The sequence below is a fragment of the Ictidomys tridecemlineatus genome, chromosome 7 (genome assembly GCF_052094955.1).
Source record: "Ictidomys tridecemlineatus isolate mIctTri1 chromosome 7, mIctTri1.hap1, whole genome shotgun sequence".
Taxonomy (NCBI): domain Eukaryota; kingdom Metazoa; phylum Chordata; class Mammalia; order Rodentia; family Sciuridae; genus Ictidomys; species Ictidomys tridecemlineatus.
In genome coordinates, this window is record NC_135483.1 from 197776158 (window position 1) to 197801404 (window position 25247).

General features: G+C 63.4%; 1 protein-coding gene across 12 annotated transcripts in view; it reads right to left on the reverse strand.

The window, feature by feature from the left end:
• The window catches only part of Kif1a (kinesin family member 1A), an 83420-nt gene that overhangs the window by 8851 nt on the left and 49322 nt on the right, over window positions 1–25247 (reverse strand). For 6 of the 12 annotated variants that reach the window (XM_078018402.1, XM_078018400.1, XM_078018396.1 and 3 more), the window contains 12 exons: window positions 21394–21512; window positions 17409–17494; window positions 16392–16530; window positions 16127–16301; window positions 14499–14589; window positions 13522–13640; window positions 12687–12742; window positions 12075–12183; window positions 11303–11369; window positions 11125–11209; window positions 8418–8523; window positions 5987–6248 (listed from right to left, as the gene is read on the reverse strand). In XM_078018402.1, coding sequence (XP_077874528.1) covers window positions 6002–6248; window positions 8418–8523; window positions 11125–11209; window positions 11303–11369; window positions 12075–12183; window positions 12687–12742; window positions 13522–13640; window positions 14499–14589; window positions 16127–16301; window positions 16392–16530; window positions 17409–17494; window positions 21394–21512 — 1399 coding nt within the window. In that variant the 3' untranslated portion in view covers window positions 5987–6001. Of the gene's footprint in view, window positions 1–853; window positions 1071–5986; window positions 6249–8417; window positions 8524–11124; window positions 11210–11302; window positions 11370–12074; window positions 12184–12686; window positions 12743–13521; window positions 13641–14498; window positions 14590–16126; window positions 16302–16391; window positions 16531–17408; window positions 17495–21393; window positions 21513–25247 lie in introns of those variants that run through there. The other 6 variants (XM_078018403.1, XM_078018401.1, XM_078018399.1 and 3 more) reach the window with 3 other exon arrangements.

Here is a 25247-nt window from a genome sequence, read left to right on the forward strand (position 1 = left end):
GGGAGGACAGGAGGGCTAGGGAGGAGGGGAGGACAGGAGGGAGGAGGGGAGGACAGGAGGAGAGAGGAGGGGAAGATAGGAGGAGGGAGGAGGGGAGGAGAGGAGGGCCAGTGAGGAGGGAGGGGAGGACTATGGAGGAGGGAGAAGGGGAGGACAGGAGGAGGGAGGAGGGGAGGGCTGGGGAGGAAAGGAGGGCCAGAGAGGAGGGAAAGGCTGGGGAGGAGGGGAGGAGGGGAGGAGGGAGGGGCAGAAGCCTGGGCCATCACAGCCTCATCCTGAGTAAGGAGCTGCCCTGGCCCTCCCTGGCCTGAGGACAGTGCCCGGTTTGCCCAAACCTCCAGGACCATCTCCCCACGGGCGACTCGCCCTCCACCAGGACTCCAGGGAGGATGCTTGGAGTGGGAACCAGGAGGCCGGTGGCAGCGGCGTCTTGTGAGGTCGCACAGGAGTGGACAGGGACTCTGCTCTGTCCCTGCTCTCTAATCTGGAGAGACAATGAGTAGCACGTCTGCCAGTGGCCCCCAGGCCCTGCCCAGGGCAGCTCAGGGCAGCCCCAGGAGGCCAGGACTCTGTGTCCCCCACGGGGTCCCACCCTGCTCTGTGACCCTCAGGCACCCCAGATGCGGAGTTTGTATCCAGCAACTTCTGCTTGCAGATGGGAGCCCTCCTAGGCCAGGAGCCCATCTGGGGAAGGCACCTCAGTCCCACGGCCCCACGCGGGTGCCCTTCCCACACCAGCACCCTCGCAGGGCCTGTGCAGACACGCTGACAGACAGCGGGCAGCAGCACACGCTCTGACACGCCAGGCCCGACGTGCCACACTGCCCCGTCTCCTGGACGGTTGGCCTGGGTGCAGGACACAGGAGTCTCAAGGGTCAGGTCCAGGGCAGGGCCGCCGTTGGCACACAGAGCAGGGAGAGGTCCAGGGGAAATGGGGACAGTGGGCAACCAGGAGGGGGCACAGAGCAGGCAGACATGGAGGAGAAACGGAGTGGTCAGGGCCAAGGGGACAGCAAGCACGGGAGGAAGAGAAGAGTGGGCTGTACCTAGTGTCATTCCCGAAGGAAAGGCTGAGGGGCACCAGACACACGCACACACAGGAGAGAGTGAGAGTCAGACGTCACCCCGCCAGCCTGGCCCGGCAGAGGCCCTGCCCCAGCCCTGCAGCAGAGCCCAGGGGGTCCCCAGCTGGACTAGAGGTCAGGGCCCTCTGCGGCCAGGCTGCAGGCCAGAGCTGGCGTCCAGCACAGCCTGACTCAGAATGAGAGCCTGCAAACTGCCCACCTCAAGTGCCACAGAGCCACCCCAGGCCACGTGGCCTCAGAGTTCACCAGCGTGTCTCTTCCCTTGGCTTATCTGTATGACAGGTCAGTGACCGTCCCCACTCCACCCAGATGTCCTCAGATGCAGCAAGCGAGTGTGTGACCAAGGAAAGAAGAGGGGCTGACTCCAGCACACGTACTGCCACTGTCCTCGCTCTGTGCCTGGGTCAGACCCATGGGCCAGCCTAGTCTCCTGCTGGGCCCAACCAACTGACCCTTGGTCCACCTGCCTTGAGAGGCACCGAGCTCCCCGGCCAGCTTCTCTGCTGCAAGTCTCTGCATAGCCCCTGCCCTAGCCGCCCAGCTCCTTAGGAGCCCTGTGCCCGCCTTGTCCTGGGGTCCTCGCCCTCCACCCTGAGCAGGTCACACCACAGCAATGAGCTTCATAGTGTCAGCTGGAGCCACTTCTGGGGACAGGGTGGACTCTGCCAGGGGCCTGGGTGGAGGATCCCCCCCGTCCAGGTTCGGGGCCTCGAGCAGCTCAGACTGCAGCCAGCCAGACACTCGGGGAGCTGACTCGGGGTCTCCACAGCTGTGGGCCTTGGAGGGGTCTCTATCTGACCATGTCCACAGCCAGGACTGGGTCTTCCCAGATGACTGCACCATCCCCCAGTACCCAGATGGTCAGCTGGACCAAGGTCCAACATGGACACAGCCATGATGCTGCCCACTGGTGACTTCCAAACTGGTGGTCAGCCCTGGGCCTCGGAGGCCATCTGCTCTGCTCCGGAGGAACTGCACACAGGGCCTCTCAACCAGCCACAGCCCCCGAGTCCCAGACAGCAAACCCTGGAACACTGGCAGCGAGGGTCAGCGGCAAGGCTGACCCCCAAGCTTCTGCAGGGCAAGAGTGCACCCTGACCCGAGTGATAGCCAGAGAGGGTGGACATGGGTGGGGCAGGGGTGACCCAGGGCAGCCCCTGGGGACACACCAAGAGTGCAGGCAGGCTGTGGGACCAGGGTCAGCTCTCAATCACCCAGAGAAGCTGAGAGATGGCCAGTCCCCCCACACAGCAAACCCCAGGAGCAGGTCTGGGAGGGCTTCAGAGGCCACAGAGCACCCACTGCCCTAGCAGGGACCTCTATACACAGGAAGGGGCCTGTGTCCGTCCCTGAAGCCCTCACTGCCAAGCTCCCATGTGGCCAAACCCCCTGCAGCAGATTGGATCCGAGGGAATGTCCCCCAAGGGTTAGAGTGCGGAAACTCAGCCCCTCTGGGGGTAGAGCTCAGAATCTGACCACAGTGGTTAGACTGGGCCTTCAGGGGTGATGGGTTACATGAGGCCATGGACAGAGCCCCAGACTGACCCCTGGAAGCTTTATAATGTTCCAGAACACACACCTGTATCTCCTATCTCTTGTCACATGAGGGGCCACGTTGGGACTTCTCCAGTAAGAAGGCCATCACCAGAAGCACCCCCTTGACTGCAGACCAGAACCATGAACCAAAATGAACTTTTTTCCTCTAAAGTTACCCAGCCTCGGATATTGCATTATAGTAACAGGATGGATTAAAACCCTCATGTTCAACTGTAAAAAGGTGTGCACACTGACCTACTGAGGCAGAAGCACTGGAGGGGTGTCCTTGTAAACAGAGGACCCAGGTTTGTCCTGTAGGGCTTCCCCATCAGCTCTGTGGTGCCCATCATGCTGGAGACCCTGCAAATCTGCCTGTTCTACAGCTGGGACACCCAGGCCTGAGTGCTCTTACCCGTCCCTTCCTCTGGTGAGGCCATCCCCAACCCCTTCCCTGTCCTCACTCCTCCACTGGGTCAGGAGCCAATTCCAGGCACAAGGCTGCTCAGGCTCCACCCCTGGCCACCAGAAGCCCAGGGTTTTCAGTTTGCCTTCAGAAATGTCCCCTGCTCCGCCTCCTTGGACACGCTCCCAGCCCACTTCGGACCAATGTTCCCGCTGCAGTGCTCGAAACTTGCAGATAACAGGTGCCATGTCCTCCGCCGGGTCCCGGCCTGTTTCCAGTGAATTACGCCCAGCCCACCGAGGGTGGAGAGGGCTCGGGACTGACGTCTGGCCCCTCTTACAAGCTGGACACTCCGCAGAGTGCCAAGTGGGGCAGGAAACACATACCCGGTAGACGGGGCAGGTCAGAGACGGCAGAACCGCCAGACAGGAGGGTGTGGCTGGAGGGAGCTGTGCCCTGTCCCCACAGGCCAAGGCAACAAGCAGGCGCCGGAGAAACAGGGCCTGGCTCTGTCCTGGCTTCCCCCGGCAGGAGGCTGCTGTCCAGCAGTGGAGGCAGAGGGGCAGTGGCTTCCTACCCCTGGGCACACCCGTGGGAGGCAGCATTCACCCTGTCCAGGGTCTGTGCCTGGGCCTGGCCGGGTGCCTCCCTGTGCTCCGTCCCCTTGGCTCCCCAGTGCAGTCTGCCCACCAGGGACCTGGCACTGCCTTCTATCAGGTCATCGGGGCACAGGGGTGCCTGTCCCACACTGCAGTGTCCCAGGACAGGGCCTGCGGGGTCAGCATCTGCTGAGGGTGGAGTGGGTGAGCCCCTTGGCCAGGCTTTGAACCTGGACAGGCAGCTTCCCATGCAGCCCTGCAGCCCATGAGGTGGGGCCTGCAGGACCCAGGGATGGATGACGGAGCCAGCGAACGCCGTGGGTCACGGCAAGGAAGGGCAGGAGGGGACCTATGTCTGGGCCTTTCCCCAGGAGGTTGGCAGAGCCTCTTGGCAGAAGCCAGTTTCCAGGCCTGGTGGGAGGGGAGGGGAGGCCCACGGTGGTCTCAGGAGAACAGCCTGACGAGGACCTCGCTGCCCTTCGGGGACACCCATTCCGATCCCTCCACTCAGGGCAGGCAGGACGTGGAGCCCAGGGCAGGGTGCACAGATGGGACGCCGATCCGACAAATTTCCTTAGAAATATGGATTAGGTCTGGACCACCCTCGTCCTGGCCCTGTGTGCCTCCCGGAGGCCGAGCACAAGACCTGTGGCGTCTCACTGTGGCCTTTCCCAGGGGCTGAACAGGTTCACCCGAGGCTGGTTAGGGAGCAGGGTTCCCGGCACCAGGCTTTCCACGCACGTCCGCCAACCCCGGGGCACCCTGAGCCCGCAGCTGTCCTGCTCGCCTCGGGAAGGAGCCTGGAGCTGCGAATATCCCACGCTCAGTCACATTCCTACAAACATCAGGGCTCAGCCTGGTGGCCTCGGGGACCTGGCTCCTCCCCACACCCATCACCTGCAGGGCAGCGGCACTACTCACCACAGTGGCTCCCTGGCCCATAGAACTGGGCCCTGGGAGGGGGCTCCCGCCCCCACCCTTACTGAGCAGAGGGCAGGAGCCCCGGGAGGCCTGGGCTGCCGAGGGAGGCTTGCTCCCTCTCCGTCCAGATGCCAGGGCTGGCCTGTTCCACCCTGACCCTTCCTGGGGGTTATCTGCCACCCGCCAAGCACCCCGCAAACACATAGAAGGTGTGGAACCTGAATGTGGACAGACCCAAACTTGAACAAAATGCAGACGCATGACCTCGTGAGATCACACTGAGAGATCTCTGAGGCCACGGCCAAGCGCTTGGACAGAATACGGGTTCCCAGCCCCGGATAATTCTGAGCACAGGACTCCTGAGCCAGACCAGCTCCCCTCTAGGACCAGCAGTGGCTGCCTCCTTCAGCAAGCCTGCCAGGCGACCCAGGGCGAGGGAGGAGGGCCCCTGCTCAGGCCTGTGCAGGCTGTGCCCCTCCTTGGCCACCTCTGTAGTTGACCCTGGGCAAGGGTCTGCCTCACCCAGCTCCACACACATGTATCTCCTTTAGAAAGATGCGCTCACCTAGGTAGGTGCACCCCGCGCTGTCCCAGGGAGCAGACCACAGCCCCACGGCTCCAGGGGGCCCCTTCCAGGCCAGTTGGCCCTCAGCTAGTTACCTGGTGCCCAGTCAGGCCCATCTGGACTGGCTCACCACCGTGACCTGATAAGGACAACCTCCAAAAGTTTGGGCTGTGCCTGCCCAGCCCTAGGGCTCTGTCCAGGGAGCGGCCAGTATTTTCTGGGCTGTACAGCTTAAAGGCTCCAATGTTCATGGCTTCAAAACAGCGGATCTACTAATGACCACCATGAAGGTCTGACCACCATCCCAGAAGGTGAGACTCTGCACCTGCTTTTGGAACACCCTGCCTTCTCCTTCGATAAAGCCTGGAGGAGGACCTTGGAGGCCATCTTAGGGCCTTCCTGAGCCCCTGCACTGGACCAGTGAGGGGCAAGGCCTGGAGTCAGGGAGCAGGAGCTGCAGCCTCTGGGGCCTCCGGGGGGGACCGGAGCCAGCCCCGCCCAGGGACGCAGGGGTCTCCACGGACTCACTGCCACTTCCAAGAGGGAAGGCCCGGCCACTGGCAGGGCAGAAGGCTGGAGTGTGTCCCCCCTGCAGCCCTCCTGAGGTCTGGCCAGGCAAGGGGCTCAGGCAGCCGTGGAGTGTGCTGGGATGTGAGCTGCCTGTGACTGGGTCCCTCTGCCCCAGACCCTGTGTTCTTGGCTCTGCCTGCTATGGCCCTTGTATGTAGTGGCTGGCCCATGCAGCTGGGGCAGCCCAAGGCAGCCTGGCCTGCATGCAGGAGACCCCTGTGCCCACTCTGGCAGGCTGGGGTGTCAGCACAGGGTGGGCAAGGCTGTGAGGGTGGAGGGGCCAGCCAGCATCTATGAGGCAGGAGCTACCAAGCAGCCACAATTAAGAAGGGCAGGGAGCACTCAGCCAGGGGGTGGGTAGCAGAAATAAAAAATAAAAAAACAGAACCATATTCCAAGGAAATAAAGTAATAAAGAGGGAGAAACAGGAGGAAACGGTGAGCAAGTTTATAAGAATCAAAAAGCTGGAAATTAAATGTTCAGGGTTGTGTGGGCGGTCAGGGAAGGAGGCAGGGGAGAGGAGCCAGGGACATGGATGATACCTAGGAATGTCCGAATCAAGAAACTGCCTGCAAAACACAAACAGTCAGAGGTTAGTGAGGGTCGTGGGGAGCGGGCCAGCAGCGGGGCAGCAGCAAGGGCAGCAGGGAGCCACCTGGGGTGGTGGGCCCACTCTGAGCCAAGGCGGCTGCAAAGCATGGGTCCTGGGAGCAGGGGGGGGCGGAGGCTGAGGCCATGGCCAAGCGCTTGGGCAGCCCGAGGCCCCTGGGCCTGGCTGGGACTGCCCCACGATCGTGGGGTCCATCCTCAGCCATCCAGACACAAGAAGCCCTGACCATGCGGGCCTTGAGGAGGGAGTCACAGGCTGTGCCTGCCCGGGGCCACCAGCCGGAAGAGTCCTCCTCGGGTTGGGGTGCCAGGGGAGCACCAGCAGGGAGGGAGCCAAGCAAGGGGAAGCGTCTGGCCAGTCTACACCCCCCTGGACAGGCCTTCCTGCCTCCTGGGACCCAGGGTTGGGCCCACCCTAGCTCCTCAGCCCCCGGGAACATGGCTGAAGCTCTTCAGTGACATGTTCCTGGACCCCAGGAGTGGGGAGAGCTGTGTGGCCAAAGCCCCACCTGCCTGAGGTCCAGCAGCCACCTCCGACATCACCCCCAGCTTAGCCAGGGCCACGGCCACTCAAGGGACCCCTCAGCAGCCAGGCTGGCCAGAGGAGGACAGAAGACCCTGGAAATGTAGCCCTCAGCACAAGGAGACAGTGTGGGGGAGGAAGAGACCCCCACCCACATCTCCCCCGTCACCTCTCATCCTGCCCCAAGAATCCTGGCGCTCCTGCGTCAGGGAGGGCCAGAGGCTGGGGGAATGAGTCCTCTTCCAGGACCCAAGAAGACAGGCCCTCTAGACCCCACCCTTCCCTCTGGGTCCTGGTCCACTGAGACAGGAGCGGTGGCCCACACCCCAAGGGCAGCACCCACACGGGGAGAGATGGCCTTTTCCATGCCACCCTCGTGGTGACAGGAGACCTGAGGTCAGAGGGAGAGCCAGGCCCTGACCACCCTACTGTCCGCCTCCCCTCCCCTCCCAGATGTGACTCCCAGCCTGCCCACCCCGTGCCATCTGCAGGAGGGACCGTCCAGCCCTCTCCACCCCCTGGACAGGAGGGAGGTGAGTTCTGTAAGAATGAGGGTCCAAGCCACATCTGCACGTCCAGGTCTCTGCCTCCACCTAGTCACCCTGTCCACTGTCCCCACTGCTCTCTGATGCTGCTCTGCCCAGCCCTGGCTTCACCTGAGGCCGCCCAGGTTTCTCCTGGTGCCGAGGGGTGACCCGTCTCTGGCCTAGCCCTGGGGTGTCTCTGAAAAGGCAGCGCTGTCTGGACCCGAGAGTGGGAGAGCAGGGGACTTCTCCCGCAGGGCCCTGTCCTACGGCCTGCCTTCCCTGGCAGAGCTCGGCCCCCCCCCCTCCCCAAGCACACCCACCGCTCTAAGAGGCTCTTCCTACAAACAGCCCCCGCCCAGGCTCCAAGGGCAACGTCAGGCCAGGTGCAGCGCGCAGGGCACGGCCTGGCTGGGGCTCGGAGCCCCTACCAAACCTCCCCAGACCTCTGGAAAGCGGCTCTCAGACAGCACGCTGGCTGGCACCGCTCATCAGGAGGGGGACTCCACATCCCTGACCCCAGTCAGCCTCAGATGCCGCCTCTCTCACAGCCCACCCACCCTGCCACACCCCACAGGCCAGCCAGGTGTCCCTGAGACCTGAAGGGCCCTCCACTGCCCTCACACCAGGGCTGCACCCACCCAGGGCGCATGACAAGAGCAGGTGACAAGCAGAAGCCTGTGGGCACACCTCCACCCTGAGCCGCTGGGCCACCAGCTCCAGGACCCTATCTCCAGGACCCAACAGGCTCTAGACTGCCCACCATGGGATGAATCCTGGGAGCAGGACCTGCTTGTCCACCCACTGTCCCAGCCACTGGCCCACCTGCCACGAACTCCTGGGGACAAGACCCGGCTCCTACTCCAAGCCTATGCTGGCCCTCTGCCAGGTGTCCGGATGGCATGATCCAGGGTGGAGGTCGCATAATAGGCGAGAGGCCTGGAGGCCAGCAGCCTCCACTTGGGCACCTGTCTCATCCATGTCAGAAAGTAGGGTGGGAAGGCTCTGGAGCCAGACGCATGGTGGCTGGGTCAGCAGAGGCCATGGGGCTGGGTGCTGGCCGCCACCCCTCAGGGACTCACCGGTCATCCTGGGCAGGGTGGACATATCCAGACGAGAGGATGTTGAGGGACAGGATGTTGGGGTCGATCAGGGACTCGTCAGTCTCCGGGGTGTTTCGGATGCGACCTGTGGGCCAGGTCATTGAGAGGTGTCACTTCCCAGGAGGCTGGCAGGGGTGTAGGGCAGGGGTGTAGGGCAGGGGTGTAGGGTGGAGGTGCAGGACACGGGTGCAGGACAGGAGCCCAGTTAATGAACAGCCGTCCACAGGCTGTGGAAAGGGCAGCAGGCAGGTGGCAGGCGAGGCCCTGGCCAGCTGCTTCTCCAGGTGTCCCTTGCAGGCCATGTTCTGTTCCTGTTTCTGACGGTTCTGCCGGCCCAGCTGGAATGCATGGCCTTGTACCTGCTGGAAGGAGCTGACCAAGAGATGGTCCTGCTTCCTTTAACACCTGTCTGCCGGGCTAGTGACGTCCGCTCTGGAAAGGGTGAACCAGCCAGAGGGAGCGGGCCTCTCCCCTCCGCCACCCCGGACGTGGCCAGGGTGTCTGCACGCTGGGCCACCCTGCCTGGCTGCTCTGACCTAAGCTTTGTAGCATCTGGCTTCTGGGAAGAAGGGGTGTGGGCCCTCCTCATGCCAGGGCCCTCCAGGACTTGGGGTGCCGATGACAGGGAGGGGCTCAGTGCAGGTCCCAGACAGGACCGCAGCACTGGGGACAGCAGAGCTCTCGTCTGCAGGGAGTCTGGTGAGCACCTCTGGTCAGGACAGGGACACTGGTGGGGCCTGGCCTGGGGGCCTGCTCCTAGTCAACAGCCCTCCAATACGCCCAGCCCTCAGGAGCCACCCCCGGAGCTCAGCACTGCCCCAGGATGTCTCCTGTCCCTCACCCCTTTGGGGAGCCCCTCCCAGCCTATGGGGAAGGACCTAGGGTGGGGGAAGGCTGTGAAGGGGGCCAAGGCCTGGACAGCAGTCAACTGCTCCAGAAAGCAAGTGGGCTGTGAGCCCCATGTCCAGTCAAGTGTGGGAGAGCAACCATACACATGACAGAGTCGCACTCCCTGGCTGGGTGCTGAGGCGCTGTCACAGAAATGTGGCAGAGCTTTCTCCACCCTTCTTGGGTGCAAGTGCGCAAGGGTGTGAAGCTACGTTCACCTGTTCCTCTGTAATATCACCCCTGGCCCTGTTTAGGATACAATCCTCCGTGGAAGTGCCTTGTGTGTCCCCTTCTCTAACTGTGCCCTAGGGTGTGGCCTACCCAGGTGTCAGTCAACCTGCTGACAGTGGACATCACGAAGATACTCAGCCCCCTGAAACCTGACCCTTGCCTCATTTGAAGGGGTCAGCACGTTCTCTCTCTCTCTCTCTCTCTTCCTACGGACCCTTAAGGTCAGAGGAGCCATCACAGTGACCCCAAAGAAAAAGGCATTTGTGTCTCTTGGGTGGTTATTTTGTGAAGTTTACCTGGAGTGACCCCTGAGCCTTTTAGTCTCGAGAACTGAAACCTGGCAGTCAAGGCTGCTGGTTCAGGAAGCCCAGAGGCAGCACCCAGTGCTCATCCTAGACTGGGGCTGTGCACAGGGGGCAGGATGTCCCCTGTCCCCTTTCCTTCCTACCTTTCCACATGAGGGACATCAGTGTCCACATTGTAAGAAAGGGAGGAAGATGGATCATGGGGTCGGCTCAGGGTGAGCTGGGGGGACCTGGGCAACCACACCCCAAGGCCCGTGAGGATACAGCTCTGTGTCAGACCCCGCCCCCACTGGGTGCAGACAGTGGGCACAGGTGTCGGCATCTGCCCCCCCGGGTGGCGAGGTTCAGAGGCCAGCTGTGTTGGATCTTTGCCTTTGAACTGACTCCCTCTTGGGATCTGGCCACATGGGAGGGTTTGTGCACTGACTTCATGCTTTCTCTGTGTGAAACAGACACAAAGCTTGCAAAACCAGCCTCTGCTGGTGCCCCAGGCGCCTCCCTGCCCGGGTCCTGACTAGGATGAAGAGCCGTGGGTGCACCCAGGGAGCCCCTCCCTGCCTGGCCATCGAAAGGCCGGGACCTCAGCAGTGCTCCCAGAGGGGCCCCCACACCCCAAGGCAGAGGTGGGGCTCACTTTGGCCCCACACTGAGATGGACACCTGTCTGTGCCCCCTGAAAAGGGAGCGGCGGATCCCGCACAGCTGAGAAAGGAAACCTCTGACAGGCCAGAGTGGAAACAAGAGGCAGGGCCACGCCAGGATGTCCCTCTGGTGGTGGTCAGGGAGGCCTGGGTTTCCCCAAAAGTAGACAAGCTGCGTTCCAGCCCTCCTGGGGCCAGACTGCCCCCCGTGTGCAGGTGGGTGCAGAGGCCCCACAGTGGTGGGCCCTGATGTCCATGGCCAGCATGCTCGGGGTCACCTGCCAGAGGACAACTGCCTGCCTGGAGGACTCTGTGGAGGTCCGTGCAGCAGGGGCTCTCCCCCAGCCAAGGACGGGCCCTGCCACCCACCGCCAGGTGAGGCTTCCCACTGGCCTGGACCTGGGCCTTCCGCCTCCAGAGCAGGGGATTTCTGTGGCACTTTGTGCCCACAGCCCCAGAACACTGACTCGGATTAAGCAGGAATTTGGGAATCACCCCCCAGGTCCCAGGCTCTCCTTCTTGGCTTAGGGACTGAGGCACAGAGAGGTTTCGGGACTGAGCCAGGCCACACAGCACACTGGCAGGCCAGCCCATCCCTGAGGCAGCCCCACGTCCTGCTCACCCACGACCAGCTCGCGCACTTCCTTCCAGCGGATGTGGCTGCCCGTCTCATGCAGCAGCGTCACAGTTATTCGCCTCTGGATGCCCTGTGGAGCACAGGAGTGGGGACAGTCAGACCCCCAGGGTCATGGGGGGCAAGGAGGACTGGGCATACTCTGGGGGCAGGCAGGGCTTCACACCTGGTGGAGGAGGAAGGTCCCCATGCAGGGCATGCCGCCACGGTGGTCAACCACAGCAGGGATGTAGCTGGAAGAGAAGAGGGTGAGATGCTGGCTCCTCCCAGCCCTGCCCCTGGCATGGCCTGGTCCCAGAGAGAGCAGGCACGGGCACAGGAAGACATCAGCTGCCTCCACAGACAGAAACACCCCGCCAGAGGACAGGGTCGCTGGGCACCAGAGCCAGGCCACACCTCCTTGACCATCACCTCCAAGCCCTGCCCACGGCAGGGAGGTGTCCAGTCCCTGAACTGCCCGGGTAAAGCTGCAGCAGGGGTCCCGTCGCCTGCAGCCCAGAGCCCAAGCCAGCTCGGCCTCCCTACCCTTTGACCCTTCTGGGCCACCAGCCACACCAGGCAGCCATGGCCCCTGCACGGTGGCCTGGGAACCCAGCTCCCCTGTGCCTCTTCAGGTCTTCCTTTCTGTGTCCCCCAATCATGTGTGACAACCCTCCATGCCTGCCACCTCCAGCCCCAGCCCTGACTCCAGCCCTGGGCCCTGGACCTGGCACTCAGCCCAGCCGCCAGATTGTCCGTCAGCCCCACCCCTCAGCGGGGGTGTCTGCTCCTTCCCCAGCACCTAGGAGGCCACCCAGACCAGACACCTGCTGAACCCTGCCGAGAGGACCCCTGGACGGTGGGAACCAAGAGGCTCCAGGCCTGGCCCCTCCCTCTGCCCCCCGTGAGGCCCCGAGGACCTGTCCCTGACCCCAGCGTGGGCCCGGGGCCGTACTCACTCCCCGTTGGCCTCCAGCTCGCAGATCTCGAAGTAGACCAGCAGGTCATACTTGCAGTGGCAGGGGCCCGGGCAGGGCCGTGTCAGCGTGCTGAGCTTGGTGGCAGGCACTGGGGACAGGAGGACACACACTGAAGGATACCTGACCTGCTCAGGGCGAGGGCACACTGAGGTGTCCACCAAGGTGGCTCCTCAAGAGAAAAGCCCGGCAGCCAACCTGGCACAGCACACATCTGTGTGCTGCCTGGACCGTCCACTGGACCTGTTGCCCAACAGGCCCTGCCCTCAGTCCCCACGAGCCCCTCGCTTGTGTCCGGCTCCTGATAGCTTCCGTCCCCCAGTGGACCCCTCACAGAGACCCTTCCTCTATCAATTCCCATCTGAGCCCTGGCTGGTTCACCTAACAGCTGTGGATCCAGGTGTCTGTCCTGAGACCACGGGAGACAGTGGCCAAGGAGCAGGAGCTGGAACCACCCGCAAGGCCCGCTGGCACACGGTGCAGGGTCAGCAGTGTGGGGAGGGGGGCTCCACGGCACCCCGCCTCCCAGCAGAGGGCCCTATTGGCACCCACAGCTCGGCACCTGCCCCGGTGAACCAGGCGAGTCCCACCTACCTGGCTTGGACAGTGGCATGACGCGGGGGAAGTGTCTGCGGGAGGGCCTCAGGGGGCTGTGGAGAGAGACCCTAAGGCTGGAGCCAGCAGCCTGGCCGTGGCCGGCTGCTAACCCTCAGTCTGTCCCTGCCTCCCTGTCTCATGCCCTGGACCTGTGTGGACGGGAGACGGGCCCCCCACCCCGGGCTCCAGGCTCTGCCCCAGAGGCCCCACAAGGCCACAGAGGACCAGGAGGGTGGAACTCTGGGGTTCCCAGGACAAGTGATCCCAGAAGGCGACAGAGCAGACGGGGCTCCAGGCCATGCCGGCCATCGCCCCTCTCTTCCCTCGGCCCAGCTCTGGTCCTGCTCCACTGTGGAGGGGGAGATGGAGCTGGTGACGATCTGGGCACCGAGGCTGATGACTGTGGTCCCACGCTGAGTACCTGGGAGGGCTCAGCCTGGCCCAGAGGGCCCCATCCCACCCTCTGGGGCCCAGGGTGAGGGGGACCCCCACTCCAGGGCCCAGGTGAGATGGACCTGGCTGTCTCTTTCTGAGCCCCTGGGAGGCTACATGGGGTGAGGGGGTGGACAGACATCCCCAGAGAGAACAGCTGGACAGCCAGCACCCCGACACTACCCGTGCTCAGCGGGAGGCCCTGCTCGGTTCTAAGAGAGAAGCCAGACCGAGCACAGAGCTCTGGCTGAGCCATCGAGTCCTGGAGGCCCCAGGTGAGCGGCCACCGGCAGGCGGAGGGGCCTCAGAGGCAGGAGGGCTCTGCAGCCTGAGACTGCTGGACAAGGAGGTGCAGGCCGTGACTGGGGGGGTGCCCTGCCCTGGGGTCCTGGCAGCTGACCTGAGCACGTCCTTGCAGAGCGGCGGGAATGGGTGCTGCTGGTAGTGGCCAAAGACCTCGAACACAATGGGCTGGCTCCGGATGTACTCAATGAAGGACCTGGTCACCTCCACTGCGATCTGGACATCAGAAAGCATTCAGTCTCCAGGCAGACCCAGCGCTCTAAGGGACACTACCAGCCCACCTTCGCCCTCTGGGGGACAATACTCCCTGGCAGACCCTGCCATGAGGCCTCTCCTCCCAAGACACCCAGGCCAGAAACCAGGGGCACTTCCCCAGGGCATCTTGGGCCAAGTGCTGGGCTGCCTTTCAGAACACGGAGCCCGAGAAGGAGACCAAGAGCCAGGGCTCTCCTGCTAGCCTTGCCCTTGCCCACTCACTTGCACCCCCCAAATCCTGCCCTTAAGTCCTGACCCCAGGACCGTGGGAGGCAGCTGTTTAGATACATCAAGTGAGGTCAGAGTGTGCCTCGTCCAGTGTCCAGTGTGGCTGGGGTCTGGACCCCGACGCAGGGAGGAGCCCCAGGAAGGAGGCGCCCTGCAGCCACCTGACGGGAGGAGGCAGCCCCAGAACCAGGCTCGCTGCTCAGAGCCGCGTCACAGTGGCCAGCCGTGAGCGCTCCTCCGCCTGTCCTTAGATGCTGCTCTCACTGTCACCAGGCCAGCACTTCCCTCCCCACCGCTCAGCCTTGCTGGACTCCCAGGGCCTCTCAGGACGGTGCTCAGGCATCCTCTGGCCCTCCTCAGGCCCAGCCGCCACCCTGTCCCTGCACCCAGGGTGCCCTCGGGCAAACCCAGCCAGGACCTCACTCGACCCTCTGTGCCATGTCTGCCCTTTGGGGACACACAGCCTGCTGCCCTGAGTAGGCCCACCCCCACATGGCACTGGTGGCCCATGCTCCTGCCAGGCAGCGTCCCGCTCAAGCCGTCCAGAGCAGACCGGGCACAAGCAGGTGAGGGCAGAGGGCTCAGACGTACGTTCTGGACGTGGTAGAAACCGAGGGGGGGGCCCCTGCCCGTGTTCTTCAGGGGCTCCGTGGAGAAGGCCTCATCATGGCGGTGGATGAAGCTGCAGGTGGGAGGATGTACTTGGTGGGGGGACGTGGGGCAGGGACCACAGGCCTCACTGCGGGTCACATGTCCTGGCCTTCACAGCCCCCCAAACCTGGGTCTGACTTTATGCCCCAGACTGACAGCCTCCTCAGAGTACCTCTCCTGACAGTTCAGGGACAGAGAGTGGGGCAGCCTGGGGACAGAGGGCAGGGCAGCCTGGGGATAGAGGGCAGGGCAGTCTGGGGATAGAGGGCAGGACAGCCTGGGGATAGAGGGCAGGGCAGTCTGGGGGACAGAGGGCAAGGCAGCCTGGGGACAGAGGGCAGGACAGTCTGGGGGACAGAGGGCAGGATAGCCTGGGGATAGAGGGCAGGGCAGTCTGGGGGGCAGGGCAGGGCAGCCTGGAGACAGAGGGCAGGACAGCCTGGGGATAGAGGGCAGGGCAGTCTGGGGGACAGAGGGCAAGGCAGCCTGGGGATAGAGGGCAGGGCAGCCTGGGGACAGAGGGCAGGACAGCCTGGGGATAGAGGGCAGGGCAGTCTGGGGGGCAGGGCAGGGCAGCCTGGAGACAGAGGGCAGGGCAGCCTGGGGACAGAGGGCAGGACAGTCTGGGGGGCAGAGGGCAGGGCAGCCTGGGGACAGAGGGCAGGGCAGCCTGGGGACAGAGGGCAGGAAAGTCTGGGGACAGAGGGCAGGACAGTCTGGGGGGCAGAAGGCAGGGCAGCCTGGGGGCAGAGGGTAGGGCAGCCTGGGGGACAGGGGGCAGGGAAGCCTGGGGACAGAGGGCAGGGCAGCCTGGAGATACAGAGGGCAGGGCAGCCTGAGGACAGAGGGCAGGGCAGCCTGGGGACAGAGGGCAGGGCAGCCTGGGGATAGAGGGCAGGGCAGTCTGGGGGGCAAGGCAGGGCAGCCTGGGGACAGAGGGCAGGGCAGTCTGGGGACAGAGGGCAGGGCAGTCTGGGGGGCAAGGCAGGGCAGCCTGGGGGGCAAGGCAGGGCAGCCTGGGGACAGAGGGCAGGGCAGCCTGGGGACAGAGCGTAGGGCAGCCTGGGGACAGAGGGCATGGCAGCCTGGGGACAGAGGGCAGGACAGTCTGGGGAACAGAGGGCAGGGCAGCCTGGGGACAGAGGGCAAGGCAGCCTGGGGACAGAGGGCAGGACAGTCTGGGGGACAGAGGGCTGGGCAGCCTGGGTGGGGGGCAGAGGGCAAGGCAGCCTGGGGACAGAGGGCAGGACAGCTAGGGGGCAGAGGGCAGGGCAGCCTGGGGACAGAGGGCAGGGCAGCCTGGGGGACAGAGGGCAGGACAGTCTGGGGGACAGAGGGCAGGGCAGCCTGGGGACAGAGGGCAAGGCAGCCTGGGGACAGAGGGCAGGACAGTCTGGGGGACAGAGGGCTGGGCAGCCTGGGTGGGGGGCAGAGGGCAGGACAGTCTGGGGGACAGAGGGCTGGGCAGCCTGGGTGGGGGGGCAGAGGGCAAGGCAGCCTGGGGACAGAGGGCAGGACAGCTAGGGGGCAGAGGGCAGGGCAGCCTGGGGACAGAGGGCAGGGCTCACTTAAACTGGCAGAAGATGTCTGCGTATTCGGCAGAGATGCTGGAGGCCTGCAGGACAGTCACACGGAAGGTGAAGGTGCTGCCCAGGCGGAGGTGGTCCAGGGCAGCGTCCAGGGGCCCATCCAGGACGGCTTTCTCAGGGCTGTCCAGCAGGAGACCTTCTGGGGACACTGCTGCTGGGAGTCGGGGGACAACAGTGTCTCCGGGCTGTTCTGCGGCCACATGGCGGGGCTGGCAGCCAGGCTTGGTACCCCTGGGGGACCTACCTGAGCAGGTATTGTTGTTCACCTCGTCGGCCGAGGGCCCTGCATCTGCGCCCTGGCCCTGGCCCTCCACAATGCGCAGCTCTTCCTGAGAGGTGCCCGAGCGAGCCATCCCCACCCCGGGGCAGGACTCAGACTGAAACTGTGCAGGGTGCAGAGTCAGAGACGGGGAGCTGGGAGCTGGCCAGGTGGGCCATCCCAGCCCGTTGCACCCCACGGGAGGGTGTGCAGCCCTGGGCCAGGGCCTGCAGGGACCCGAGCTCCAGACCTGCCCCTGCTGCAGACCCGGACCCCGTGGCCACAGCCTGTCCCCCCTGCTGTGAGGGGCCACCCTCCCCCCTGCTGTGAGCGGCCACCCTTGACGGCAGCCAATCAGCCCTTGGGAAGAACAGGAGGCGGGCTTGGGAAATGGGTCCTATTGCAGCCAGGGCCCTCCCATGGGCAGGACACAGGTCACCACCCGATCCTGGGCATTCCTGGCACTGACACCCCTCTAAGAGGGGGAAGCAGTAGGGTCACGTGCACCCTGCTCAGGGTGCCGAGTTGTGAGGCTCCTGGTGACAGGTAGCCAGGTGGGCACAGGCTAGAAGAATGTCTAAGGAAAAGACAAAGCCCTGAGCTTGGTCACCACAAGGGACCGTCCCCTCCTCTCTCTCTCCAGAGGGCAGAAGAGGGCGCTTGGGTCTGCTCCTCTCTGAGGTGGAGGTGGGCCTCTGTGGGGCCTCCCTCACTCTTCAGCTTAGGGTTGGGGAGGCAGGCGAGGGGCAGTGGGAAACCCAGTGTGCCACTCAAGAGAGGGCACCGGGCTGACTTCCCGAAGCGCGTCCCCACCCCCACTCTGTGCTCGGCGGTACAAGACCCAGGAGAGGCCAGAAGAAGGCCAGAAGCCAGGAAGGGGCACTGCAGGTCGTAGAAAGCAAGAGACAGGACAGGCCCGTGCCGGGGACGGGAGGAGAGCACCAGGAAGACCCAGGGGTTGGGCGGTGTCCCCAGCTGTGTGAGGAGAGCAGTGCCCGGTACCTTCTCGAAATGCTGGTCGTCAAAGGAGATCTTAGCAGTTCCTGACTGGCGGACACCAGAGCCGTAATCAGGGGCCTCTTCGTCAGCTGCAAGAGGAGCCAAGGAGGCGTCTGGGTCCAGCTGGTCCCCATGGTGGGCACAGCCAGAAAGAGGGCCTGCAGCCAGACTCACTGCTCTAGGGAGAGCCCACGTCACCAACCACACTTGAGTAACAACCAGGGCAGCGTCCAGGGCACACTGACCAGGAGCTGCCCCAGAATCTCACACGTGGCTGTGTCCCTTTCACCACAAACCTGACCATGGCCCCACCCAGATGCCACCCATAGCAGCCGCCTGGACCCTCAGAGGCCCCACCCAATTCCCAAAACCCTGACCTGGCTCCTGATGGCCTCTAGACCCCAAGGCAGCTGACTGCCCCAGGCCCCATAACCTCCCTCAGTCCAGTTCAGGCCCAGGGGGCGATCATGGTGCCCCTCTCCATCGCTGGCCCCAAGCCGCACAGCTCTGTTCTGCCATGGCCAGGGCACAGTGGGGCTCAGCAGATAGGCACCTGCCTTCATCAGTGCCCGCAGCTGCACCTAAGCCAATATCCGGCATCACTCAGAATACGGTGAGCCCGCGGCAGGGCCTCCTGCACAGGTCAGGACCCTGTCCAGCCTCGTTTCCCGAGTGTGGCCTGGAGACAGACCTGGGCCCAAGGCACCTTCACCTTCCTCACACTCTTTCCTTGTCGAGAAGTGGGGAAGCCCCTAGGTGAAGGGTGATGGCCCAGAAGTGACCCTTCTCTCAGAGATGAAGCTCCGGGCTCAGGTCCTTCCCCAAGTTCCACAAGGACCCCTCCCACCAAGGGCAGGCAGGACAACAGTGGCCCCCCACTGAGTGGGCCAGCCCCAGGGCCTCTGGTATGGCCCCATCTCAGCAGGTGACAGAGGCAGGAAGTAGCCAGCATGGCTGTGCTCAGTAAGGACGGGAACTAGTGGGGTAGACACGGATGGAGGCCTGGGGGATGGGAGCAGCTTCTACGGGGCAGCCCTGGACACTGCAGTATCCCTGAGCCAGGGGGTGGTGCCAACACGGCACTTTCCTACAGAGGGGCCTGGCAGGAGGGGACCTGTTTTCTGGCCCCTCCCTGCACTCCAGGCTTGCCCCCTGGGTCCTGAAGTTCCAGTACCGTGGGTCACCGTGGGTCACTGTGGGTCACCGTGAGCGCCTTGCCTTTATGTAACAATAGTGGGGGACCTGGGCTGGTAAGAGGTACTGGGAGAGCACTTAGATGCTACTAGATTTGACTAGGGCTAGATTATCAGTCACGTTAACACAAAAGGTGGGAGAGATACAGGGCCAGAAGACTCGACATCCGAGTGCGGTTGAAACTTCCCAGGGCAAAGGAACTGAGCACCTGGGGGAACTGAGCACCTAGGAGGCCTGGGTGGGAGAGCACCTGGAAAGGTGAGCATCTGGCAGAGGTGAGAACCTGGGGAGAAAAGCACTTGAGGAGGTGAGCACCTGGAGAGCTGAGCACCCAGAGAGGTGAGCAACTAGGGAAGTGAGCATCCGGAGAGTTGAGCACCCAGGGAGGTAAACACCTGGGGAGATGAGCACCTGGGGTAGATGAGCACCTGGGGAGGTGAACACCTGGGGAGATGAGCACCTGGGGAGGTGAGCCCCTGGGGAGGTGAGCACCTGGGGAGGTGAGGATCAAGTGGAAATGAGCATTTGGGGAGATGAGCACCTGGGGAGGTGAGCACCTGGGGAGGTGAGCATGGAGATGAGCAGCTGGGGAGATGAGCATTTGGGGAGATGAGCACCTGGAGAGGTGAACACCTGGGGAGGTGAGCATGGAGATGAGCAGCTGGGGACATGAGCATTTGGGGAGATGAGCACCTGGAGAGGTGAGCACCTGGGGGTGAGCAACTGGGGGAACTGAGCACCTGGGGAGAAAAGCACCTGAGGAGGTAAACACCTGGAGAGATGAGCACCCAGAGAGGTGAGCAACTAGGGAAGTGAGCATCCAGAGAGCTGAGCACCCAGGGAGGTAAACACCTAGGGAGATGAGCACCTGGGGAGATGAGGATCAAGTGGAAATGAGCATTTGGGGAGATGAGCACCTGGAGAGGTGAGCACCTGGGGAGATGAGGATCAAGTGGAAATGAGCATTTGGGGAGATGAGCACCTGGAGAGGTGAACACCTGGGGAGGTTAGCACCTGGGGAGATGAGCACCTGGGGAGGTGAGCATTTAGGGAGATGAGCACCTGGGGAGGTAAACACCTGGAGAGATGAGCACCTGAGGAGATAAGGATCAAGTGGAAATGAGCATTTGGGGAGATGAGCACCTGGAGAGGTGAGCACCTGGAGAGGTGAGCACCTGGGGAGGTGAGCACCTGGGGAGGTAAACACCTGGAGAGATGAGCACCTGGGGAGGTGAGCAACTAGGGAAGTGAGCATCCAGAGAGTTGAGCACCCAGGGAGGTAAACACCTGGGGAGATGAGTACCTGGGGAGGTGAGCACCTGGGGGAGGTGAGCACCTGGGGATATGAGTACCTGGGGAGGTGAGCACCTGGGGGAGGTGAGCATGGAGATGAGCACCTGGGGAGATGAGCACCTGGGGAGGTGAGCACTGAAGGAGATGAGCATCTGGGGAAGTGAGCACCTGGGGGAGGTGAGCACCTGGGGGAGGTGAGCATTTGAGGAGATGAGCACCTGGGGAGATGAGCACCTGGGGAGGTGAGCACCTGGGGAGATGAGCACCTGGGGAGGTGAGCACCTGGGGAGGTGAGCCCCTGGGGAGATGAGCACCTGGGGAGGTGAGCCCCTGGGGAGGTGAGCACCTGGGGTAGATGAGCACCTGGGGAGGTAAGCACTGAAGGAGATGAGCACCTGGGGAGGTGAGCCCCTGGGGAGGTGAGCCCCTGGGGAGATGAGCACCTGGGGAGGTGAGCATGGAGATGAGCACCTGGGGAGGTGAGCATGGAGATGAGCACCTGGGGAGGTGAGCACATGGGGAGGTGAGCATTTGAGGAGATGAGCACCTGGGGAGGTAAGCACTGAAGGAGATGAGCACCTGGGGAGGTGAGCACCTGGGGAGATGAGCACCTGGGGAGGTGAGCATTTGAGGAGATGAGCACCTGGGGAGATGAGCACCTGGGGAGGTGAGCACCTGGGGAGGTGAGCATGGAGATGTGCACCTGGGGAGGTGAGCACCTGGGGAGGTGAGCATGGAGATGTGCACCTGGGGAGGTGAGCAGCTGAGAGATGAGCTGAGAGATGCCTTTGTCGGCCCACTGCCTCTCCAGGGTTCCCTGTGGGACGAGGTCCATACTGCAGGACTGGAAGGTGCCATGGGTGGGGCCCGAGCAGTCCCCTGTGCCCGCTGAGAAGGCAGCCCGGGAACCGCCATCACACCTAGCACCTCTGACCTGAAGACCCCTGGCCAGCCCACTTCACCCAAGGCCTCGCCTGGTCTGGCAGCATTCTCAGGTGGGATGCCTTAAAACCTGGCCCCATTTACAAGGAAGCCACCAGGGCCCAGAGCTTCCGTGGCTGGCCAGTGGGAAGGTCTTGCCCCTGAGGGTGAGGGACTTGCCTTTTCAGGCCCACATGAGGGAGGGTCTGAGGGGCGGGGATCTAGGAGCGGCAGAGGTGGGCAGGGACTCTGTTTGCAGGCCTTCCTGTGGTTGTGGAGCCTGTGGGTGGGTGGGTGGGGCTGGCTGCAAGGAAGGAGCCAAGGGTCTCGATCCCTCTGGGCCGCCTGATGGGGCAGGCTCAGGCCTCCCTGGGCTTAGCCCAAATCCCTGGTCAGCAGAGGGGAGTCTGGAGGTCAGAGCAAGAGCTGGGCCCAGGGGAGCTTCAGGCCCCACCGTGGGCAGCCCAGGGGAGGCTGGTCCTTGCCAACACGATGCCCACAGGCCGGTCTCCGCCCTCAGCATCTGCGGCACAGGCAGAGCCTGCCTGGGCTCTGGGCCCAGTGTGCCGCCCACACGCACCTGAGATGGCCTGGACCGCCACGCGGAGGAAGCCCTTCACCTCGCCCTTCTCGCTCACGATGGCCACGCGGTGCACCAGAGGCACGGGGTACAGCAGGTTGCTCAGGTAGACGAAGGCCCTGGGGAGCAGAGGCCGCGATCAGGGGTCACCCCCATGCTCTGAGTGGCAGCAGTGACAGCACGGCCGAGGACAACATGACAAGAAGCTGCAAAGCAGAGCCAAGCCGCGGGGCAGCCAGGGTGTGGGAGCGAGGCGCTGGGCAGGGGTCGTGGGGTCTGCAGAGCTGATGAGACAGGAGAGGCACGAGGGGGCCAGGGAGTGGACCTCGGTGAGCAGAGGGCACAGCCCAGCAGAGCCCAGGTGTGGCCGTCCGAGAAGAGAACAGGTGGGGGGTGTTTCAGCCTGCTTCAAGGACTGGAGGACCTGGTGGGCCAAGCTGCGCTGCACCCGACCCGCAGCTGCTATGATGTCCCTTCCCTGGCCGGCCCTGCTGCTCACGGGCCTCAGCCTGAGCCCCTCCCATCAATGCAGCCTGTGGTGGGTGAGAGCTACTCAGAGTCAGCCAGTGCCCAGGGTGGCTGGCCAGTGCCCTGAGGACACCCCCAGACCCACGGCACAACCCCACCTGACCCGTTAGTGACTCAGAGCTCCAAGAGCCTCTGTTCCCAGCCAGCAGTTAGCTGCCCCAGCTGGTGCCAGGAATAGCCTGGGCAGAGGACATGGTCACTGGGGTGGCTTCTGCATGCCCTGAACTGGCCAACATGCAGGGTCACAAGGGCAGCCAGGATAGAGAGGACCTGGAGGACCCTGTGCCACCCAGCCAGGTGGGCAGGCTGCTATGGAGAACGCCCCCACTGTTCAGGGGCCCCTCCTGGATGGAGCACCCTTCTAGGAATGGGGTCATCCTCCTGAGAACCAGAGCATCTCCTGAGTGGAGCACCATCCTAGGAACCGGAGCATCTCCTGGGTGGAGCACCATCCCAGGAACAGGAGCACCTCCTGAGTGGAGCACCATCCTAGGAACCGGAGCATCTCCTGGGTGGAGCACCATCCCAGGAACAGGAGCACCTCCTGGGTGGAGCACCCTCCCAGGAACAGGAGCACCTCCTGGGTGGAGCACCCTCCCAGGAACAGGAGCACCTCCTGGGTGGAGCACCCTCCCAGGAACAGGAGCACCTCCTGGGTGAAGCACTCTCCCAGGAACAGGAGCACCTCCTGGGTGGAGCACCCTCCTAGCAACAGGATCATGCTCCGGGGGCATCCTCCTAGGAATGGGAGCACCTCCTGGGGGGCACTCCAGGGAGTCACCTTGATCAGGAAGGGCCACCTGGTGAGTCAGCTCGGCTCTGCTTTTAGCCCAGAACCTACCCACTCAGCTGCCTGCCCTCCTTTCCAGGTAGAGCTGACTGGGCATCCAGAAGAGGAGTGGGGAGGTCCTGGTGGCACCAGCTCAGGATTTGGACATTGGGGGGGCTCACAGGAACCTGCCTGAAAACCACTGCAGCCTCCTGGGCTGGCGGGGGGAGGGGTCTGCTACTTGTCAACCTGTTGGCTCAGGTTCCCAGAAGTCACATGGGGGCCCTTTAAGTCCCCTGGGCATAAATCAAAGACCCAAGGAATAATGGCTCCAGCAGGTCTCTGAAGCACAGGGCAAACACCCTAAGAGCAGGTAGGACGCTGGAGAGCTGGCTCCCGCACTGGGAGGCCAGTGGCCAGACGGGGCCCACACAGCAGCGCGTCCCCCTGGCTGGCTGCGCCTCCCTCTAGGGCACCAAAGTAGAGCGAGGCCTGAGCTGGCAGGCCTGACTGTGGATGTGGCGCCAGGGCTGTGACTGCAGGTCCCCCAGCTCCCTACTCGGTCAGCACAGCCAGATCCTTGGCCTTTCAGAACCCGCTCCGTCTCTGGAGAGGGCCCAACATGGCAGCACCCACCACCGTCCTCATGCGAGATGCAGCCACACCATGCCCCCGAGGGAGGGGCTGTGGGGTAGAGCCTGCAGGGACCTCTTGGTTGGAGGCCCAGAGGTTAATCATCAAAGGGCCACTGGGATCTGTGGCCAAAGCCTCCCTCTTCTCTAGCCTTGACCCGTCTGGACATTCTGAGGGAACCTAGCCAGGGGACCAGGGATACTCTGGCAGAAGTCTGAGGACCCAGTGACAGCTCCGGTGTCAGTGATGGAGAAGGCAAAGGGGCCTCTGTGGCTCTTCCCTCCAACCCACAGACCCCTGCCAGTCCACCTGGAGATGGTGATGGACCCACTCAGACCCCTAGTGGCATTAACCACCCCCAGTGGCAGCACCAGCCTTAAGGGGGCCACAAATTGAGTCTTGAAGACCCCTGACCCTGCTCCCATGGGGACCCCATCCAGCCCATGCACCCAGAGTTTGAGCAATGGGACCAGGTGGTGCCGGACTCCAGGGACCCACGTCTGGGGCCTTGGGCTTCTGTCCAGCAGGGACTGTTCTCCAGGCCTGGTCTCATCAGCCCTCCTGGTGCCAGGCAACCCAACAGTAGTGCCAGGTACTCTGGGGACCAGACAACTGCCCCAGTCCTGACCCTGACAGCACGGCTCTGCTACTCCCCCTGCCCAGCCTGCTGCCCTCAGGGCCTGGAGACACCATCCACAGGTACACTGGCCAGGTGGGCTGAGGGGCCTGGCACAGAGCCCTTGGAGTGGGTGCTGAGGGGGCCCGGGGTGCACAGAGCTGACAGCTGCCTCTCACTGGCTCAGCTTTATCACCTAGTGCTGGATACTGCCCTGGAGCCTGGGCTCGACCCCTCCGCCAGCACTGCCCAGGAATAGGCTGCAGTGTCCTAGTTCCCCTGTCTGCAGTGCCGTCTTACCCGCTGTGTCCCCCTCTCCTGGAGGCACCTAGTCCTCCGGCGGAAGCAGAGGCCTCAGGCCCACTTCCGCAGCCTGGACTGTGGACAACAACACAATGGCTTCCCCAGGTCACTGGGCAGCACAACCTCCACAGGCAGAGTCCCCAGGGACCTGACCCTGGACGTGGGAGAGGCCCCTGGCTCTGGCAAGAGGCAAGAGCACCTTGAAGCAGACTGAAACGGAGAGGAGAGGCGGGGAGGGAGAAGGGAGCCGAGTGGCGAGCGGAGGGAGGAGGCAGCGCTAACCACAGATTGGTGAGGTGCAAGACGCATGCTGGGACCCAGGGACGCCTTTCCATAGGGGACCAGAGTGGGCCACCCAATTTTGCTTAAGCTTTGGAGAGAGAGCCAGCAGCTACCAGAAGGATAAAAGGAAAATCAACGGTGGGGTCCTTCCCAGGGCTGGGCCTGCTTAGCTGCTGAGCGGGAGAAGCCAATTCTTGCCAAACCAAAAGATCGGGATGATTCCAAATGAAGCCTGTCACGACCTCCCGTGACACAGGGGGCCAGGCCTCTCAAGGACCACTTTTGTTCCGTTTGGCAGTTTTGTAAAATCTCAAGTCCACAAGAGGGGAAAAACGTTGGACGGACCCAGCTCTTTTCTGCTGAGACTGCAGGGCCCACACCCCATTTCTCCCCTATTCTTGTCCTGCACGCCCTGGCCCCTGGCTGCCTGACACCCGGAGCCACTCCCCAACCCCAGCAGGAGCTGAGGTCTGGCCCTAGAGCCTGGGGCTTGGCGAGGGGAACCTGCCTGGAGTCGGCTGGGCCCAGCAGAGTGAGGTCCAGGCTCGGACATCTGGGGGGACATCACCTATCTGTGTCTGGCCCATCTCCTGAAGCCAGCCTGGTGACAGCCAAGGAAAACCAATCAGAGCAAGTCCATGGCATGCGCCATGGGGACCGGCTGCCTTCACAGGGGAGGGGCTTTCCTGCCATCTCCTCCACCTGGGAGCCCGCCAACCTCCT